This window comes from Lonchura striata, chromosome 3 (assembly GCF_050655825.1).
Source record: "Lonchura striata isolate lonStrDom1 chromosome 3, ASM5065582v1, whole genome shotgun sequence".
NCBI lineage: Eukaryota > Metazoa > Chordata > Aves > Passeriformes > Estrildidae > Lonchura > Lonchura striata.
Window position 1 is genome coordinate 39,417,849 of NC_140705.1, and position 22,021 is coordinate 39,439,869.

Genomic DNA, 22,021 nt, shown 5'->3' on the forward strand with positions numbered 1-22,021 from the left:
TAAATGAAAAAGAGAGGCACGACTGTTCATTTGCACCAATCATGCCTTCCTTTCATCTGCTCTGATTAGGCCTGGTGCGGTTTCATCAAACTACTCCATCACTGAGCTGTCACTCCAGTCGTCTGTTGATTGAAAACAATCAGGGCTCTGATGGCACAATTATTCTGACCCTTTAACTAGAGGCTGCTGTGATAATGAAAGGTTGATTATGATAGTTTGTGCCTCTTTCAGTTTGCCAAGAAGGTTAATTTGGGCATCAGACGGATGTTTAATGGGCGCTTGCTGGCTACACTGAGGTAAATGAGAACGTGCAGTCTTCGATATTGCACGGATATAGTTTGGCTGTCAATCATTGTCATTTTGAGTTTGTGCCTCACACTCTGGAAATCACATTTTATTTTTTCCTTGGGATTTAATTTATTCTGTGCCCTGAGGAAGTTCTTTCACTCTGTGACCTTCACAGTAGCTTTCTCTGTCTTTTTTCGCTTCCCTCACATGGAGCCCAAAGGCATAATACATCTAGAGGAACGTTTTTCTTTCATTTTTCACATTAAAAAAAAAAAAAAAAAAAGAAGTAAAATTTAAAATCCCTGTTTATCAGCTCACCCTGAACAGAGCAAATGTTTTAATTCTGATTGTAGAATCCAAATGTGCAAATGGAAGCACGCCTGCTTGCTAACACAGCGCCACACAGGGAGCTGCTTACGTAGACACACATTTGTAAAACTGACAAACAGGTAATTTAAAAATGTCTCTGTGTAAAGATGGTGGGGGATGGCACAGCTTTATTTTCACAGGCTGCACGCATATGCCTTAGCTTGGTGCCTTGTAAATGTTGTCTCAGTCACTGCACTGCAACTTTTTGGTTAGAAAGTCTCTCTTCAGGGTTCTGGGGCAAAAGGCATTTCATTGCTGATTCATAGATTATTAATATTTACTGTGTTCAGATTGAGAGAATCATATGCATGATTTTGTAATTGTTTGGCTCAAGGTGTAAAAGAAATGCAAATACCTCATAATTTTGATTGTTCCACATGCAGCTCATTAGAGTCTTATTTTTATGCACATTTTAAATTCAAAATAAAAAGAAGAAAAAGATTTCTGTATTTAAGGCTGTCTTGCATCTAGGCTCAAGGCACTTATTTTTCCTGCTGTCCTCAACTGTGTAAGATAGTACCTGACTGATGAAATTGCAGGAGTCTGGAGGCTGTGCTTGCATGGTTACTAACTTCTAAAAATATTCATGTGTAACTTGTGTCTTTGAAAAATTGTGTGTATGTGTTTTGTTGTATGGTGGGACTTTTTTCCTCAGCAACAATTCTTACACTTTTCTTTCTAAATGGATGATACAGACAAATTTAGTTCATCCTGCTTAAAATGCTTCAATGAATGTCCTAAACCCCCTTGATTTTGTCCTTTGTAGCCTCTAGAGACAGAGAGAGAGGATGACAGAGACCCTTTAGAGATCCAAATTCAGGCCTTTTGGAAATCCCTGTTCATTTTAGATCAAGGGGAAAGTTCCTCCATAGCCCTCAATGGACTTTGTTTCAGACCTTTGGTAAATGTCCTGGTTTATACATAGATTCTGCTCCTGTACTTGAAATTTGAAGAGTCAGGGTGTTGCTGACAATTGCCAACTGAAATGTGGTTTTATGACAGGTGATCCAAGTCTGGAACACCTCAGACTTGCTGAATTAGTAAAATCTAATAAAAAGCAAAGTTATGTGCGAGTTTACAGCCAAAATATATATTTCCTAGTGTTTCAAAGACAAAACTAGTAAAGTCCAAGTTTTGCTTTTTGAAGTTTGCTTGATGGTGCTTTAAGGTGATTACGGTAGAACTGTCTTGCTTTCATGACTCTTCTTGGCTTCAAAAATCAATAGAATCAGGTCTATAGCACTGTCCAATATGCTAAGGATACAAAGATATTAATTTGATTTTGTTTTCTGAACAAAAAATTTTGCTTCTGTTAAGGAACAGAAGAACCGTTGGTGAGATTTATAGTTCTTTCTCTTTTCTGATTTAGTATCATCATCAGATTGTCACACACAAATAGAGTCATTTGTGTTGCACATATCTGGTCCCAATCTAGGAAAATGTGTCTTTCCACTTTTGTTTCCATATTTAAAATTTTGTTTTCTCCTAAAATGAGAATGTTCACTAGGTTATTTTAATTAGGATTGCCATTTGTTCTAATGAGACAGTGTGAATTGTTTTAAAACCTTAGAAATTTTGTTTCCTTCTATTTATTGTTGCTAAAACAAACAAAACACAAAAAAACCCAACTCTCCAACACCTTCATTTTTTCCGCTGCTGTCACTTTTTGACTTCATCACATTTGCTAGACACCTTGGATGATATAAAGTAGCATACTTGCAGTCCATTGGGCTACAACGTGAATACATCAACTAAAGAGCAGGCCAAGATGACTTTAATAGCATTCCTGTGGCCCCTGCCTCTCACAGAGTCCAGGCTTAGATAAGTTTTTTCTTTCTTGGAACTCTGTCAACAGAACTTTTCCTTGGCGTTGTGACTTAGAGTAGTTTTTAAGTGAACCTGAGTCTAATAAATGTGAGTATGTCTAGCTTTTTGCACTCATGAAGTGGTTTGGCTTTTCTGATTAGAAGGCTTGGTGTGGTGTCAAGTAAAGGTCTGGCACATTTCCCAGCAGAGTGGCTTGAGGAGGACTGCAGGGGGAAGCTGAACAGGCAAGGCACAGGCGTGATGGTCTCTCTTGCTCCCTGGGATAGCTGGCAGCCCAAAGGACCAGGTAGCTATGCTGGAAGCAGAAGCAGGTGTTGGAAAAACTATGAACTTGCTATCCGACATGTGAGATGTACTTTGATGTGTACTCCAGCTGTGCCACAACATATTTTTCCATCTCTTTTCACATCTCATTTTTTTTTGAGAATGCACTCCATTGCAAAATCACATAAGGTAACCTTGGAGAAGAAAAATCCTTTGGGTTAAGATATTAGAATAAGAGAATTAATCTGGTTTGAAAATCCTGTCCTTCTGAGGGTCTGCTTTTGTCATTTACTTAGTTTAGAAGATGAATATGGCAAAATATATTATTTATTAAAGTTGATATAGGCACTAGCCTGTGACTTCCTTTACTCACTCATACATTAAAATTAATAGAAAAGAATCTTCTAGCAGTTTAAACAGAATTTGCCTATATGACAGTAGGAGTAGGAGTCTTTTCTTATTTTTGTAAATTATTTAGCACGGACACAAATATTTTAAACCTCAAAATTGTGTATCATCTTATTTTTTTTTTCCTTGCTTGCTTGTTAGCATTTTAAGCACAGTTGTAATTTCAAGTGCAATTGGTATTTCCTTAGAGAAGCCAGAATGTCTTTTCTTGCAGCATCATAAAGCCTGTAATGGCTTTGAGTTTATTTTGCCAATACTGATTATAGTTGCTAATTGTTACTGCCAGAGAGGCGAAAACATAGGCACTATAATCAGTATATAGATGGAGTGAATTCTGGAGTTTTTATGTAGGAACCAGGTTTTTGAGTCTAGATTAAACAAAATGTGAGTAAAGGTGTTCGAAATTGTGTTGATAAATATACACGTGTGCTGGTCTCGTACGTGGAAGTTTGTGTCTGCCATATGTTGATGAGAGTTATATTTGCCTCCTTTGCACTGAAAGAAAGTTAGAACTGTGTTACAGTCCACCAGGGACTACTTCTACTACAAGTGAAAGATGTATTTGGGAATTCAGTTTTCATTCCTTTGAACTTTTTCAGCCCTCGAATAGCTGCTAAACTGTTCACCCACACTCAGTTTTCTTCCATGCCTCCATAGTGTGAGACATCATGTTCTGCTGGAGAACATGGTAACAGTGTGCTGCAAAACCAGTGTAGAAATCTAAGGCTCAGTTGGTGAGTATTTCTGAAACCAGATGACCTGTTCTATAGTCTTGTGTCACAATATTTAGGAATTTGTCATGTATTCTCTAAATATAAATATAGACACCTACATTTGTACGTTAAATTCTTAGTATTGATTTTTAAGTAGTGACCATCCACCTGTTTAAAATTCACCGAAGTGAATTTTAAAACTGTAACTGTCACAATTAGCAAGACAAGTTGATAACAAAAATATAACTCTTAGCTCTTAAGGCCTTTTTTCTGCCTTGGAGTGTCACAGATTAGGTGTGGGTCACACAGGGCACTGTAGTCAGATTGTGTTCAAACAATAGCATGAGTTGATTTGGACAGGAGCTTTTAAACACACTGTGGTTCACAGACCTTTGTTGCTTCCCTGAGACTCAGTGAAGCTTCTCTGTGTTCTGTCAAAGGCCTGCAGAGCATCCAGAGCATCCAGGTGGTGTGCAGGGTTCTTAGTCCTGCTTTCTAAACACATACAATAAAATGAAATTTTCCACAGCAAACTGACCTCGGACATGGAGTCTGGTAAGACCCAGTAGCTCCCTACACAAGAGGCAGCCTGGGATTCACGTTGCCCTCCCTTCATGTTGCCCTATTGCTGCTGCAGCTGCTTGTCAGAGGGGAAAGGTGGAAGTAGGCCAAAGATACCTTGAGGTGCAACACATGGAGAATCCCAAGCAGGCTGCAATATATGAGGTGCAACACATGGAGAATCCCAAGCAGGCTGCAATATACTTAATTTGGAAAGGTTCAAAGGTTTTCATAAAAAAAGATGCAGGACAGATGAGTGGGGATAAAATAGTGTGGAATGGATAGAGAAGGTTTAGGTTCAAGATTCAGAATAGATTGCAGATCTCATATGTGTGCCAACAGAATCTTTGTATCACTTTGCAACCATTGCTGTAGTGGCTTAGGGAAAAGTTAAACATTACTCATTTCAGTGAAACATTTATTTACAACTCCAGGACTATTCTCAGTAGAGACATAACTCTAGTATGAATCAAGTTGCATATGCCAAATTTCCTACAACAGAGAAAATGTATTGTAATGGAAATGTCCATGCTTTCTGTGCAGATCACACATCCCATGTCCAGAAATGAATGCAGGTACTATTTATTTGAAGTTATGAATGTATGTGGTGTTGCTTGTGTGTTTATACAGTATTTATTGGGGGACCAAAGGCAGGACAATAAAGGAAAGCGGATAGATGAAGTTCTAAGATATTAATAAGGCATTAATATTAAACTTCCTCTAAAAGACCTGTGGTTACCAAGTCCTGGTTTACATTAGTGCCTGTATTTTACAGAGTCTGTAATGTCTGTCATTGTAGCCCAAGTGACACATCTGTGATACCATTTTAGATGTGAGCAAAGGCATGAACTTTTAGTTCCAAAAGTAACCAGTCTGTTGGATACAAGTGCTGAGAGATAAGAACTCAATTTTTTTAAGTTCTTCTATTTCAGTATAGTAACCCACATATCATTTAGTTGATATATGCTGAAAATAGCCTGAATTTCTTCTCAATTTTAAATGGCTGAATGATGAGAGCTAAGCGTCTTTCAGGAATCATTCACATGGCTAAAGACACAGAATAGGAAGTTGCCTGATACAACTCAGTAGGAGACACCTGACACATGGGTTTGGTGGATTTAGAGCACCTGACTTGGAAGCTCAATGATTTCAAGTCCACAAACATTTTCAAATACATTTAATTATTGTCTTTTTTGCTTACAAGTCAAAATACATATCGCTAATGCATGTATTTGAAACTCAATGCAGCATTTAACTGCCTGAACTACTGTTGCATTTTTGATGCCCTTCATTGATTCTTTGTTTCACAGCGGTTCACAGTGAGGAAAAAGTGTTTCAGATTAATCATAAGAAGGTGGTTTTAGTTTTTCATCTTCCCTCTCTGACAGAATACAGAAACAGTAATAAATTTAATACATCATATATGAAAGTCATTAATAAGAGCAGCCTTTATTTTGAACTCCTTTATGTGACATTCCCAACAACAGTACAGGGCCATAAGATTTAGCTGAAAATATTTTTGTTGCTCAGCTTGTTAGAAACATCCACTCCACAAGTTCTGTGTCAAAATGATTTGAAGTATCAGGTAGAGTTACTCCTTATCCAGAACTAGTCAATGTCTTTGATAATGATTTGGATTAAAGAACAATAAAAGCAGAAGGTGAAATGGTTTTCTAGCACTTTTGAAAATACAATTTGGATTGAGAATGATCTTGACTGGAGCAGTGGCCTAAAGTAAATAGTACAGAGTTGGGTAATGACAGAGAAAGCATGACAGCCTGTGGAAGTTCTACAGAAAAAAAATCCTAAACAAATCAACCAACCACAAAAAAAAAAAAAAAAAAAAAAAAAGAAAAAAAAAGTTGTGTGAATAGTACTCTGTCACAAGCTTAAATGTGGATCAGCAACATCATAATATACTGACAGTCTTACGTGGTGATGTACAAGCAAGAATACAAGCAAGAATGATATAGACTGTTAGAATCAAAGAGATTTTTCCAACCTATTCGCTACTACTACAGCCTTAAGAGGAACAGTATGTCCAGTTTTCAACAGCAAACATGAAAGATTTCAATAACAGAGAACTGTGAACCAATAAACAGAGATTTAGAAAATATGACCTAAGATGCATTGAAATACCTTTTTCATTCATCGATGAGGAAACACACCAATATTAAAATGCTTCTGAGGTGGAGAATAAAATGTAGGTAACAAAATACTTTTCATCCTGTATGGATGAATCATTTTCAAGGGTTGCTCTGGAATATGAACCCAAAGGTGGAAAATGTAGCAGTGAGTTTAAGGGTTTAAAGCTTCTGCATATGTAAGAGGAAAAATCTGTCTGAGAGGATATCAGAGTATGGGAATGGTTTTCCTGAGGAAGTTTTGGTATCTTCATTACTGGATGTTTTCAAAAAATAACTTATGCAAGAATTCCTGAAATGGTTTAGGCTGTTCCTAGCCTCTTTCTAGGACCAGTTGGATTCAATAAGCTTTATGTGATTTGAATGCTATGTTTCATTTTGAATGTCGATACTAGCTGCAGTTGCTCAATTGTTGCTTTCTGTCTACCCCAAATTAGCAGGACCTCTTCTGTGCTTCTCTCTTCTCTGACTTAATTTTCCCCCCTTACACTTTTCTCCACTTTATAAATAAATGAAGAAGAAGAAATAAAAAAAAAGGATTCAATGTGTTGTAATATGTTATATTTCTTCAATATTTTGTCATAAATAGGATGAAATCTGGAGGGCAGAAAAGGTTTTTCTTTGTAATCTTCTGACATTAGTCTTCTTTCTAGTATACCTGTGGTGTCCAGTGATCCCATAGCCCCTATGTTAATATTATTTTTTCAGCAGCTTGATTCAGGGATAGTATGGTCTCCAGAAACACTAACAAATTGCACAACGAGAGTATTGCACAGCAGCTGATAATGCTGTGGAAATTGTTTCAGGGAGCCGGTGCAATACAATGCTTTAGTATATATGTATATACACTCTATCTTTTTATGTGGACTAATAGGCTTTCACAGCTGCTTTTTAGATGCATAGATACCACAACTGAGGCAAGTATATATCTGCTCTTGGAATGCAGGCAAATTTCAAAAGACCATTTATTGACAGAATTGTGTGCAAATAACGTGTGTCTTGTTTTCCCTTTCTTCCCCACACTTTTAGCTGGCTGTGAGGTGGTTGGAACACAACTGCCGCTACCAGTATCTGGATGAACTTCTCCAGTATGTCCGCTTTGGCCTTATGGATGTGGATACACTGCATACTGTAGCTCTTACTCATCCTCTTGTCCAAGCCAGTGAAACTGCGACAGCGCTCATTAATGAGGCCTTGGCTTACCACCAGAGTGTCTATGCACAGCCAGTTTGGCAAACTGCAAGGACAAAGCCTCGCTTCCAGTCAGACACTCTTTATATTATTGGTGGGAAGAAACGAGAAGTCTGTAAAGTGAAGGAATTGCGATACTTCAACCCGGTAGACCAGGAGAACGTTCATATCGCGGGGATCGCTAACTGGAGCGAGCTGGCACCTATGCCAGTGGGGAGGAGCCACCACTGCGTTGCTGTCATGGGAGACTTTCTTTTTGTAGCTGGTGGAGAGGTGGAGCACTCCACAGGGCGCACATGTGCCGTGAGAACTGTCTGTCGATACGACCCCCGCACTAACTCCTGGGCCGAGATAGCTCCGATGAAGAACTGCCGGGAACACTTTGTGCTGGGAGCCGTGGACGAGTACCTGTATGCCGTAGGGGGCAGAAACGAATTGCGTCAAGTGCTGCCCACAGTCGAACGCTACTGCCCCAAGAAGAACAAGTGGACCTTTGTACAGTCCTTTGATCGGTCACTCTCATGCCATGCTGGATATGTGGTGGATGGTCTTCTTTGGATATCAGGTAGAAAACGTTTCACACAATTTGAGGTACTAACAAAATACCAAAATACTGTCTTGAATTAAAGTAATAAATCTTTGGTTTATATGTCACGATAACTTTTCTCTGCAGAGAGGACAAAGAACTGAAGCCTCATTTGGAGTATAGGAGCGTAATGTATAAAATACATTACGCTCAGTATTTCAGAGCTGCTGATATCATATGTACTATCTCCAGTTGCCATTCATAAATCACAGTGAACTGGAATGATAATGCACTTCTGGACAAATTTCCAGTGATAAATTCTGTGTGCTTCCTAAAAACAAACTAAAAAAGACATTGCTTCTGTAATAGGATCTGGTAATTTGACAGTCACAGGACCCAAGGGAATGGCCTGAAGTTGTGTCAGGGGAGGTTTAGGTTGGATATCAGGAAAAGGTTCTTCACCACAGGTTGATTGGGCACTGGAACAGGCTCCCCAGGGAGGTGATCATACAATCACCCTGACAAAATTTGGGAAGCGTTTGGACAGCGCTTTGGGCATATGGTGTGATTCCTGAGCCTGTGCAGGGCCTGAAGTTGAACTTTGATGATCCTTGTGGATCCCTTCCAACTCAGAATATTCTGTTAGTCACTTATTCCTGATGGTGAAATGGAAAATTAAGTGCTTGTTAGCTTTTATTGTTCCAGAAGTTGAAGGCAAATGTATTATTTGCTCCCACTTGCTCTTCAGAATAGTGAAACAGACTGAGATGACTGTTTTTAGAAATCATCCATGACTCTGTCCATAACAAGTGCACAAGGCTGTCTGGATGTAATCATGGCTTTATGGCACAGATAGATGAATGTATAGACCCTATAATCCTAAAAGAATGTGTAATTTGCAACTGAGTCTTTAGTTACGTGCCATTGTTGAGAGTGGGAGGATTTCGTTACCTCAGTCCTCGGAGTGGGTATTAGTTATTTTGGAATATGGCCGATGCTGTCTACAGAAGATTTGACAGAAACATATCCCCCCTTTACTAAGAAGTGTGCCACGGAAGGTTATATAGTTATAATATTTATTAAGGAAGCTAATGAGTAAATGGGGCCAGCCCTTGAGGTAAATGTTCAGTGATTGGCATCTTCACCATAGATACCTTCTGGGGATTTTAATATGGTCTGGAATGCCTCTGGTGAAAGGATGGAAAATGAATGGAAGATTAAGTTAGCTTCTTAGGCCTGTGCTGTGCTTCTCAAAGTGTGTCATTTAGGCTAGCAGATGAACCTTTCTGTCTCTATGGATTAAGTGCCTCATGGGAATGGATTCCCAAGCATGGGGAGGGGAATTAGCAGGTATCTCTTTTAAGACATATGCACTAAAGTCATTAATGGTGGCTTTGGCATTAAAAGCAGAACAGAACACAGCAAATCACCAAGATCCCTGGCAGGTACTTTGGGTCATTTTCTTTAGTCACCATCATTTAGGGAGTCTTGTAGAGTCTGTGCTGTGTGAAACCTGAGGAGAGACCCAGGTAGAGTACAGGAACAGGATTTCTGCATTAGGCTACCAGCTTGGTATTCAGAGCATTATTGTGTTTATTCACTACTTTCCCTATTTTATTAGCAGAGAGGGGTGTGTTTGCAGTGGGCACTTCAAATACATGGATGTTACTATTGCTGTGTCTTGATTGCTATTTTTTTGTTTTGTTTTGTGGCTTACATTTGTCAGTATTTATGAAGAATAGGACCTTTTAAAAAATGGTGTTACACATTCTCACGTGAAATCGTTGAATGTGCACTAGAAAAAAGTAATATTTTTTGTCTTAATCTCATGGGGAAAAAAAACCTAAACAACAAAACAAAACCATCAAAACTCAAGTATCTGATAGCATTTTTAAAGTCAAACAAGGGGCTGGTTGAAGATTAAATTTAGTCTTTACAAATTTGCTAGGAAAGGGGAAATTATCCTAAGGATTAATTCGTATGCTTAGTTATGTAGGTGAAATGTATGCCTGTGTACTTTAAATTCCACTTTTGTTTAGAAACTTATGCAGTGTGATATTGTGTTCAAGGATATGCCTCTAACAGAGCTGTAGAATCAGTGGAAGAGGTAAGTGGAAGCTTACTGGATGAATTCTTTAAAACTAGGCAAAACAACAAAAAAACATTTTAGCAGTATTGTTCCATTTATATTTGAAAATGCTACCAACAGTGGAATAAGGTAGACATGGCTTTTCAGTTGTATTTTGATAGATTCTGAGAAAATGCTTAGAAAGTTTTGAGTTTCTCAATTATGACAGGTTATTATGAATTATGAGAGTGCACTTACTGTGCTGTACTTCAGTAGATATCAATCTGAATTTTGTCCTCTCACACTGAAACCTGGTTGTGTATTGAATAGAGTTATTTTAAAAAGAAAATTGGATGGAGATGTAATAACTGTAGCTATCTTTCTATTATTAATTAATTGCTTAGGACCAGAATGTAGGTTGTGGTACATATACATTCAGGGGCAGGGGAATAGTACAGAGAGATGTTTTATTGTATCATAGTCACTGCTGGAAAATCCACTGTTCATCACCGAATATAAGAAGTTAGCATGAAAGTAATTAGCAATACAGGAGGGAACCTAATTTTGAAGTATGTGGCCTAAAATTAAGTAATTAAAAAATTAGTCTGAGTTAGAAATGTTTTGAGCTGCATTCCTGCTGCTTTTTCTGGGAAATACAGGCCATCAGCAAAGAGCTCTCAAAGTCAGTCTGCTGCTATGAGCTGGCAAGGGAACCATGGAAATGTGCCCAGGTTTTTAGTGAGAGAATAAATTAAATAGTGATAATATAAGTTTCTAGCCCTTCTATTTGTGGAGAGTGTCATCAAAGCTTGATCTGCACACTGAACATTAACTTACTCAGTGCCTCTGCTACAGCCCCATGCCCTCTTAAAGGCTTTGCTGATCAAAAGCTAACTAGACTTAAGGAATTTCTATTATTATTTGGATTCATTTTCAGCTTTGCTTTGCTGCTCCTTTGGGACAAATATGACAAGGATTCAAAACTAATAGTTAATAAAATCATGGCAAAGGCAGCAGGAAAGGAAAATGGACAAAATAGACTGCTGTGTGAGTTTACACACTGGCAGTCGTAGGTGGGTGGCTTGTGTTCAGGTGACAGAGGGACTCCTAAGCTACTACCATCTCTTTGGGGTTTTTAACCTGACAGAAGAAAATTAAAAGAGGGAGCCTTTTGCACATTGAAACTAATCAGTCCCTCTGCTCAGCACAAGTGGGTTCAGCCCTTGAGTTTTTCAAGCTCCATATTTTCATATTTATGTCATTATTTATTGTTTTTCCCCTGCAGTCATAATTTTATTTTCTTATTTGAAGAAAAACAAAGCATGAGAATTTATTAAAATAATGTGCTGGTTTTGGCTGGGATAGAGTTAGTGTTCCTCCTAGCAGCTAGTCTGGGCAATGTTTTGGATTTGTGCTGGAAACAGTCCTGGTCACACAGGGATATTTTTGTTATTGCTGAGCAGTGCTTCTACAGAGTGAGGGTGTTTTTTACTTCTGACCCCACCCCACCTGTAAGGAGGCTGGGGATGGGCAAGGGCTTGAGAGGGGACACAGCCAGGACAGCTGACCCCTGCTAATCAAAGGGATATTCCTGATTATCTGGTGTCACACTCAACATATAAAGCTGGGGGAAGAAGGAGGAAAGGGTGCTCATAGTGCTGATGTTTGACTTCCTAAATCATCATTATGCTTGATGGATCCCTGCTCTCCTGGAGATGGCTGAACAGTTGCCTGCTTATAGGAAGCAGTGAATTAATTCCATGTTTTGTTTGCTTGTGTGCGTGGCTTTTGCTTTACCTCTTAAACTCTTTATCCCAACCCACAAATTTTCTCAGTTTTACTTTTCCAATTGTCTCCCCATCCCATGCTGGGGGGAGTGAATGAGTGTCTTTGTGAGTTGCTGACTAGGGTTAAACCACAACAAATAAGTTCTCTGTACTGACATTGCATTGGGCAGGTGGTTTGGAAATTTTATAGAAAGGTGATTCTTCTAGGGCCCAGTTAACATCTGATGCCATGTCCAATTTCACAAATGAATTGCATGCCACAATGCTTGTAAAGTGAAGTATTTCAGTGAAAGAAAATCTATGTACACTAAACACTTTGGAGTTCAACATGACTAACAGTCACTATCTATAAAAGCAGGGAGATATTTTCCATAAGAGCGAGGACTTGAACTATGCCCATTTCCCAGCATCCTCTGTGGAGTGCACATGCAAATCTGGAGACCTCCTTTTCTATCCATGTTAACCTTCCTCCACTGGTATAGGTCTAGTGCCCCTGGGGACATCGAGGGATAGGGAACCTCTGCCAGGCATTGCAGCTCTGAGCCATTCCTGCACCTGCATCTTGGGATAATGACACTTCCCTTTGCCTTAGGTGCTCCAGAGATTAACACATGAAAAGTCTTGTTTAGAACAAAGTGTTACACAGGTGTTTTGCAGTGGCCCAATTTGTCTGACCTTAAGTGTGTCAGCTAAAATAACATCTTGACATGCACATAGAAACTCAGCTTGGGGGAAGGGGGTAAGCAAGCCATCCCTCTACAGTTGCTTTGTATTTAATATAGCAAATAATTTTTTTTTTCAAAATTTAAGTTTCATTCTTTTGGTTTTTAAAGTTTTTTTTTTTTTGTTTGTTTGTTTGTTTGTTTTTTTTTGGTCCCTAATGGTGAGATTTTGACCGAGGAAATGATGGTGATAACATATCTTGAAGAATTATTCTGAGTTTGCAAGTGATTTGGAATGAAAAGTGTGACATTACTATCAGTATGCTGTCATGAAGTAAAGAATTTTTTCTCAGGAAAAGTCTATAAAATTATTTTATTAAAAAATAGATCTGGAATAATAGGAGTTTACAAAATCTATACAAATCAAGTTTTACAATGTGGCTGACACAGGGTTTACTGGGAATGGGGGGTTAACAAGTGCATAAAAATTTCCTTAGTGACCCCTATGTTCCATATATATGCAGACTTAATTTTTACTGTATTTGAAAGAATGATCTCACACCTTTCAGTGATGGACATTATTGGTTTGATGCCATTTATTCTCCTTAGATTGAATGTAAACATCCAGCTTTAATGATTTAAACAAAGCTAGGGCTTGTGCCCCTGTTGTCTGTGGCTGGATTGCATCTGGAGTCAGCACTGAGCAGAGCTGCTGTTGGCCTCTCCCAGGTGACTCCTTACCTTGAGAGAATATTCTCCAGCTCAGCTGTCCTCACTGCACCTGGGCTGGCTGCAGTAAGAGGCAGCAGGTTTGCTTTGCGCGTTGGGGAAGGATTATCTTGTGTTTAACACACAGACACCTAAGAGAGGAGAGATTTCTGTTTTAAAATAGCAGAGCACCTTAGGGTACATGTCGTGGGTTTCTATATATTCCCTGGATTTGCTGGAAGGAGCACACACGGGAGCTCTTTGCCAACATGTAGTTTTACACGTCTCCCAGTGAACTCGGATTGCTGCGCACAGCCTCGCGCTTGGGGACTGCAGAGAGAGTTGTGATATTTTCTGGGGAATCTGGATTGGATCAGATTTCTCAAGTCATATGGGGCCTTGCTAGGCCTCGTTATAAATATGACTTATAAATTGTCATTGAGGAAAATGTTGAATCTACTGCCTCCTACCCTTCTCTTTTTAGAAGTGTGTCTTGAAGGTGCTTCTCAGTGCAGTTTTTGGAGTGTTTGGGAGGACTGTAATAACACAAAATGTGTATCAAGTGTGGGAAAGGGATGGACAAGGTATTTTTTTGTATCCTTGAGCAATTTACCCATGTAGAGGGGCACTGTTCCATGAGTTGGGATTTACAGGTCTTGGAAGGCTTAAAAAGCAACATTTGCAGCCTACAAGGGAGTGAGCAAGTTACTGTGACAGTGTAAAAACATTGTGAGCCCAAGGGTTGGATGATGGCCTTTCCATGAGGGTGTGCTCCTGTCTGAAAGAGCAAGAAAGACAGTCTTGTCTTGAGGATGCTCCTTGTCTCCCAGGAACTGGAGCCCTCAAAGCAAGCTGCTTATATAAAGTGGTATAATCATCACTATGTTTATAAAAACAGCAAATGCTGACCAAACTGCAAATTTTCTGTCATTTAACCAGTCAGACATTTTATTTTCTCTTTCTCTAACTGTTGGGTTACTACCACATTAGCTGTTATTGCTTGACATCAAATTTAATAGCATAGTTTGTATTTTTAACTGCTATTTCTCATTATGATGGCTCTCTATCCTCTCCTTTCCTCATAGAAAACACAACAGAGAAGTGTAAGAAATTCTGTCAGAACTACCCCATTTCTTTTCTGAGAAAGTATGTATTATTTTTAGTGCCATTTAAACTCTTCTTCCCCTTCTTTTCTTATTTTTAAGAGACATAATGATGCTCTTTTGCCCTTTCCCAGCTGTCTGTAGTATTTAAAAAAAATAGTTCAAGAGGACATTGCAGACTTGTTAAATCTGAATTTTGGCAGAAAATTTTAAACTTTTGCTATAGCACTTCAAAGTTAGAAGGAACTAGAGTTTGAAAATTGATGCAGATATAAGATGGCATATTTAATGACAGATGTATCTATAGAAACCTGTTAAGATGCAGATTATCCCCCTGGGGAGGGGAGATCAAAACTGCCAATCTATAAAATATACTTGTTAGGGGAAGGCATGGAATCTATCTCTGCGAGCACTTTGATTGCAGGGGACAGTGTAGCAGCATGTGGCATCATAACCTAAGAGCAGACAAATCAGCTTGATGACTTTCAAAGCCAAGAATACTGCTGGAGGCAAGGGTACTCCAGTCTAGAAGAAATTAAAACATATAGAGACTGTTATTAATTCCAGATCTATTTTTGTGTAGTCAAATCTGTATGCAAATCCTTAGCATCTCATTTTGGCAGATTAATCTAAAAGTGAAGAGCGGTATGTGAAGGGAATGTAATGATAAAACACCAGAGATGAGCAATATTGCAGGGGAAAAGATGTAAGCTGTGTACTTGATGTGAGGGGCCCTTTGTGAAGAGAAGGAAATAATTTTACTTATTTTATTACTTTATGAGGAAACAACACTCGTCTTTCTCTTCTTCCTTCACATCTTTCCTCCCAAATTAAGGTGCCCTTTCAGCATGGAAATGTATGACCCAAAATTGTGTTTCAAATGTGTCTCCTGTAGTTTAACATTCTGGAGGTAATAATCCAAATCACTATGATTTGTATTTTTCAAAATACTAATCTGATGTCTCATTTTAGCCATTGTGCTGGGAGTGAAAATAAATGTATGTGAAAAAAAAGTCTAATTACAAAGCAGATATTAGAAAACATTGTTTTGTCTGTCTAGCTGATGACCACTAGGAATGTGAAGGCTGCACAACAATGTAGAGACAAATAACAGATTGTAAGATCAGACATAGGAGCAGTCTTTGCTTTCTGATGTCTGTTCCTGTGCGTGTATTTCACATGTGCTGTGATGGGCAGGGTGTGTCATAGTGTGATGGAAACAGTTTGGAGAGACTGCATCTCATCCCAGCTATCTCTCAGCCTGTGGGTATCTCTGAGCTGGGAATTTGGGCTGTCATCCCTCTGGAGGTGCCTACCACAGGCTGCTGCTTGCAGAGATGAACCCGAGTAACAGCATTGTTTCTCCTTGCTGCTGCAGTTGAAGACTCTAAAATAGATACATCTGTAGTTTCTGCTATAGATTCTTGGCCCCACTCAAGTTTTTTTGAGTGATCAGAGGATACTTCTATGTCAGCAAGCAGCTCAGCCTAGTAGGAGCAGATCATCAGGTAAAACCTTGGCACCAAGTTCTCTGTGTTTACTCCACGTACACTTCACATTTTTTGCTTTGGGCTAGGTTTGTTCTGGACTTCTGGCTCAAATGTTCCCAGTACTCACGTGGTACAAAGCCAAAAGACCAGTTATTATTTTGCACCCTTATGCTCCCATTAGGAACTGGAATATGGCTGGTGCACATCTGGAGCAGAGCTTCTGGTTTACCTTGAATGCACACTAGTCCCAACCTACAGCCTAAAATAACATGGGGGAGGTGGCAGAGTTGCTTCAAAACAACAATATGGCTCTGAACCAAAATGCTGCCCTCGGCCTAGTTGGAGGCTGGCAAAATAAGAATTCCCCAGCACAGAGCTTGGGGATAAAAGAGTAAAAACCAACCCAGCAACCTTAGGGGGACTGGCCCTCTAACTCAGCCAGCAGGAATTTAAGACACTGTGCTGCTGTCCTGGCTGAAATGGGTATGCCCAGACAGAAAAGGGAAGCATCCACAAAATTAAATGTAGTAAGATGAAAATCCTTCCTCTTACTGCTGCAGATTTTGTCCACTACTGGTAGGGGCCATTAAAACTGTGATATAAATAGTTTGCCTGTCAGTATGAGTGTCACTGGTGTGTGGCCACTGACATGCCCAGTTCTGCCCAGACTTCGTGGCAGAATGAAGGCGAGGCACAGTTTGCAGACATTATTTCTGCTTCCATCTTCCCATGGGCCCAGCGTGTTGACAGAGGGGGACTGGGAACTGTGGCAGAGCTGCAGTGACACCATGTCCCCAGAAGGCTTGAGCACATTCAAAAACATGTTTGCACAGGTAAGATTACAGACTGAAGAAGTTTTCCGTGTTTACCTAGTGAAATTTGCCATTGAAAACAAAGTAAGAAAGGGATGATGAGGCATTAAATGTCTCTTTACTGTGTTGATGTAAACAGCTGGTTTGCAGCATCTATTTTAGTCAGAGTCTATTCTGAGCTTTTCTGAGGCGATTTCCTGATCACTGTTGGTAGGGCTTCCAATCTAAGTTTACAACTAAATGGGATGTTTTCTATAACACAAACTAAATACAGAATTTCTTTCAAATGTATAGATAAGCACAGTTGCACAGGCTTGGACTGTGCCTTTAACTGGCAGTGGTATCCCCTGTCATGCTTTTGGTAAGGCAGAGCTTCTCTCTGACCTCTTGCTTCTCATTGATACAAGCCCACCTCCTCCTCTTTTAAACCCTGTCACACACTGTATGTTCCATCTTTGTGCCTTGATGAACGTTGAATACACAGTTATGTATAAAGAGATCAATTTTTACTCATTTTTGGCCCATAAAATCAGCTCTACAAAGGAAGTGTGTGGTGGCTGTTTATTGATGCTGTTCTGTGTTTCTGTATATTTGACAAATAGGGCTCCTTTTTTCCCTTGTAACCAGATTAAGAAGTGCAGTGGAATGTAAGCAGAAATGCTGGTATGTAATGTAATTATTATCTGTAGATGAACTCTAGAATTGGTTATTTCGCTGTACAGATCTTGGTCCTGGCTTTGCCTATATGAAAAAATTTAACCTGTATCAACTCTTTTATAGGAGGAGTAACAAATACTGCACAATATCAAAATAGACTCATGGTCTATGATCCTAAGCAGGTGAGTATCTGTGTGTTATATACGTTCCATTTTGCTTCAAGCAGATCTCTTGGCAAATACATACAAAGATTTTGTAAGGCTAAAAGTTAAAAGTGCTGACCACTTTAATTAGTGGTGTTTTAAATTCATTTTGTACTGAGTGATGGAGACCCTGACAATTTATGATGTCTTTTAAGCCTGTAGGAATTAGAAACATCCTAGATTAAATACAGAAATGTGCTTTAAATTCCCTGTATTTATCAGTATTTATTTTGCTTGTTCTTTTTTTTTTTTTGTTTTGTAATCCTAGGCAATGTATACTCAAAGTCAGTGTTCCAAAACTGCTCCTTGTCATTGGCATTTCTGTTTTGAATTGCATATATGGGCCTTTTTGTTTCCTGAATACTTTGAGAACTGTACTACCTGGCCGTGACTTACTCTGCTGACTGCAAGGGTGCCTATCATTTCATTACCCAAGCACCTAAAATATCTTTTAGGGATTATTTCATACATAATGTATGTGTTTTGATTAGGTTAGCACAGCTCAGTAACCATTTCAGAGGGTTAGGGCATGGTTATGCCCTCTTGCTTGTATTAGGAATTAAAAGTCCTAAGCTTGCAATCAGAGTTACATAGCCTGATTTACACCCACGTGGAAGAGTATTGACTTTTCTGATTGTAGGATAGGGGCTTTGATTGCTGTATTTGGAACAAAATTGTGCCAGAAGATACTTCTCTGTGGTTCCCACTGACTATTTAAAGCATAGCACATACGGGGCCTGAAGCAGAAAGCAGGAGATGACACACCTGCCTCGTTCTTTTCGAGGTGCAGTTTTGTCATTGACTACAAATGCTGACTTGTCCTAAATCCAAGTAGCAGTTACAGGCAGCAATCTTACTTTGCTTGTGAGGGGCACACACATTTGGATACCCTGTCTCTATTGTGTACCTTTCTCTTGGGATTCTTCACTTACTGATGTGAAAGTTGCACCCCAAAATCCTGGTGCTGGGGCTGCCTCAGTGTGCCCTGCTGATGGCAAAAAACCCAGCCTGGCGCGTGAAGAGTTATGGAGGAATTGTGCACTTGCATTCTTCAAACGACGTCTGCTTCGTGTTTGTACACACAGGCTCTTTTTAAAAATTCTGCTGGCATATTGTTTACAGTGGGTACTGGAAACCATCACATCTGCTTGCATCTCGCACGGAATCTCAATAGCTCCATCACGGAGCCCCAGCGCCTGCTCCTGCGCGAGGCCTTTGTGGCGAGTCGATAATGCCTGCCATCTGCCACCGAGCACACAGCTACCTGCCAGCAAGCCGCTGCGCTGACCTCTGCCTCCCCACCACTGATTAGTATTCACACACTGCCTTATTAGAAATGACCCTGCCAGGCCCCTCTGTTTCGCTGCCTTTGCAGTGCTTTGAGGCTCACCTGGCAGGCACTGCAGTGGAGGAAGCTAAAGATATAATCAGGGGATGCAGGCAGGCTTTGCAAAGCAGATGGTGTCTACAGTCTGGTGTTAAGAGACTGGACTACTAATGCAAACATTAATGCCTAATATTCAACTATTACACATTGAGATGTATAGCTATATATTGTGGTGGTTAAAAGGCAGAAGGCTTAGACACTCTGGAGTTGCTGCACATGTATCACAGATTTTTAACTTCCTCCACTTAAATTAATCCCTTGCCAGGTTGCTTGATTTGGTAGGCATAGCAGGAGCAATTGTTTTCTCAGTTATAAAATACTTTGCTTTAATCCCTTGTCTTCCATGTCTTCCTGCCTCTCCCCTAAACAGGTAAAATTCTTGAATATTGTTAATGAATAACAAAAATATGCAAAGGGTTGGAACTTTCTAAGTTGCCACAAATAAAGGGTTGACATTAAACCAAATGAATCATTTGAGAAGATTCTTTAGGAAATTATTTTTCCTGTTGCTTTATTCCCCAAGGATAAGATCAAATAAGCTTCTGAATAACAAAAGGCAGAAGAATCTCTCTTCTCACATAACAGAGATCATTGGTATAGATAATTTTAGCACTGTATAAAAAGGAGACATTTAATAGTCTGGTTTAAGGAGAATTTGCTACTGAGTTATAAAGAGGAAAAAAAAAGACCTTTGAAACCTGATGAGTAGACAAAAAAAAAAAAAAATAGAGGAAGAAATGTCATTAAATTAATGAACTATATATAATGTGAGAACTATAAGCCATGTGTTGAAAGTCCACTATCCTTATTCAGTGATACAACCAACACACAAGTCTAGTATATGACCAGAACCAGTATTTGCACTTGTGGTTCCTGACCAAGGGTATGAAGAAACCAGTACCGTGCTACTGTTCATTGCACTGCCACTGTAGGTGTGCCTTTGAGCAGTGCTTAGACAAGCTCTCTCTTTGCAGAATAAGTGGTTAAGCCGTAGCCCGATGCTGCAGAGGAGAGTGTATCACTCCATGGCCGCTGTCCAAAGGAAGCTGTACGTGTTAGGTGGGAACGACCTCGACTACAACAACGATCGCATCCTGGTCCGTCACATCGACTCCTACAGCATAGACGCCGACCAGTGGACCCGCTGCAGCTTCAACATGCTGACAGGTGAGTGTTGTACAAAAAGGGAGCTCACTACTGTTGAACTGAAACATCTTTTCCCTTTAGATGCCTTAGTAGGTGGAACTCCATGACTTTGCGACAAGTGCTTCCAATTTAGGGACCACCGTCAGCCAAGAAGACACTTTTCATTACAGTTCTGGCATTCGGTGGTCTACAAAATATTTGTTTTCATACATTGCACATTAAATTTTGAAGAAGGTGCAGATAAGTTTCATTTAATTAGGCAGTCAAAAATAATTTGTCATAATATTACCAGTACTGTTTTTTCATTCTCCAAAAGCTTGCCTGTGGTATTGGTTTAGCTCCCTGTGTGAGTGTACAGGAGACTGATGTGTCTTTACCACGTAGCGTTGTTTTGTAGTGGTTTCTGCTGGCATTATAGGGCAAAGCTTTCATTGAAATCTGTTAACTCTTGCTTATGTCTAAATAGTATCTTCTTAATAAATCACCCAAAAGGACATGTCCTTGTTGGAATTCCATCAAGTCAGAAATTAATTGAGCACTTAGTTAACCACAGGATCTGTAAAGTTCTTCTTCACTTATTAGGAAGAACTGTTACAACTGGAACTTGGAAAACACTACAGCTCACTGTCCCTGACACCCAGTCCACCAAAGTTCACCTCCACCTGATAAAATTCCCAGATTTAGTATCCCTTTGAATCCCAGGGAGACACACAGAATCATAGAATGGTTTGGGTTGGAAGGCACCTTAAAGATCATCTAGTTCCCACCCTCTGCCATGGGCAGGGACACCTCCCACTAGACCCATGTTGCTCAAAGCCCCATCCAACCTTGAGCACTTTCTGGGATTGGGCATCCACAACTTCTCTGAGCAGCCTCACCACCCTCACAGTAAAGACTTTCTTCCTAATACCTAATCTAAACCTACTCACTTCCAGCTTGAAGCCAATCCCCCTTGTCCTGTCACTACATGCCCTTTTAAAAGTCCCTCTCCAGCTTTCTGATAGGCTCTCTGCTGGTAGTGGAAGGCCACAATTAGGTCACGCTGAAGCATTCTCTTCTTCAGGCTGAACAGACCCCAATCCTATCAGCCTTTCATCCTAGGAGAAGTGCTCCATCTCTCTAATCAACTTGGTGGCCTCCTCTGGACTTGCTCCAACAGGTCACTATCCTTCCTGTAGTGAGGTCCCCAGAGCTGGGAACAGCACTGCAGGTGGGGTCTCAGCAGAATGGAGCAGAGGGGCAGAATCACCTCCCTGAACCGGTTGGCCACACTTCCAGATAGGCATGTGACACATTCTTAGAGAAGCACCAACAGTAGGGCTGCTTGGTTTCCAAGTCAGGCCATCAGAGTACTTGCTGGACACTAGGGAGAGAGGTACAGATTAAAAAGGAATTGCACATGGTCAAACAGAACTAGTTTTTCATGTGTCTTTTGCTCACTAGTTAATTATTGTATTATGTGGAGGAACTGGCAGCCTTTGAGAAGGATGTAATCTGATTTGCAGCTGCAGGTGCCCTTCTCATTCTGGAGCTGACCCTGTCCCACTGAATGCTGTGAAGCAGCCTCCTCTCCAGTGCCTCCAGGTTGTTTCTACAACCCGTGCCTTAAGCAGCTACCTAAGCCTTTCTTTCTGTCAGTACAACTGGCAGTAAATGTGCCTGGTGAACTGTGTAGTGCAGATTTTTTTAGGCTTTATTTTTCCTTCA

The 22,021-nt window shown here is 39.9% G+C and overlaps 1 protein-coding gene across 25 annotated transcripts in view; it reads left to right on the forward strand.

The window, feature by feature from the left end:
• The window catches only part of KLHL32 (kelch like family member 32), a 118,897-nt gene that overhangs the window by 93,181 nt on the left and 3,695 nt on the right, over window positions 1-22,021 (forward strand). For all 25 annotated transcript variants that reach the window (XM_085574892.1, XM_085574880.1, XM_085574881.1 and 22 more), the window contains 3 exons: window positions 7,604-8,330; window positions 17,702-17,760; window positions 20,143-20,335. In XM_085574892.1, coding sequence (XP_085431018.1) covers window positions 7,604-8,330; window positions 17,702-17,760; window positions 20,143-20,335 — 979 coding nt within the window. The remainder of the gene's footprint in view (window positions 1-7,603; window positions 8,331-17,701; window positions 17,761-20,142; window positions 20,336-22,021) is intronic.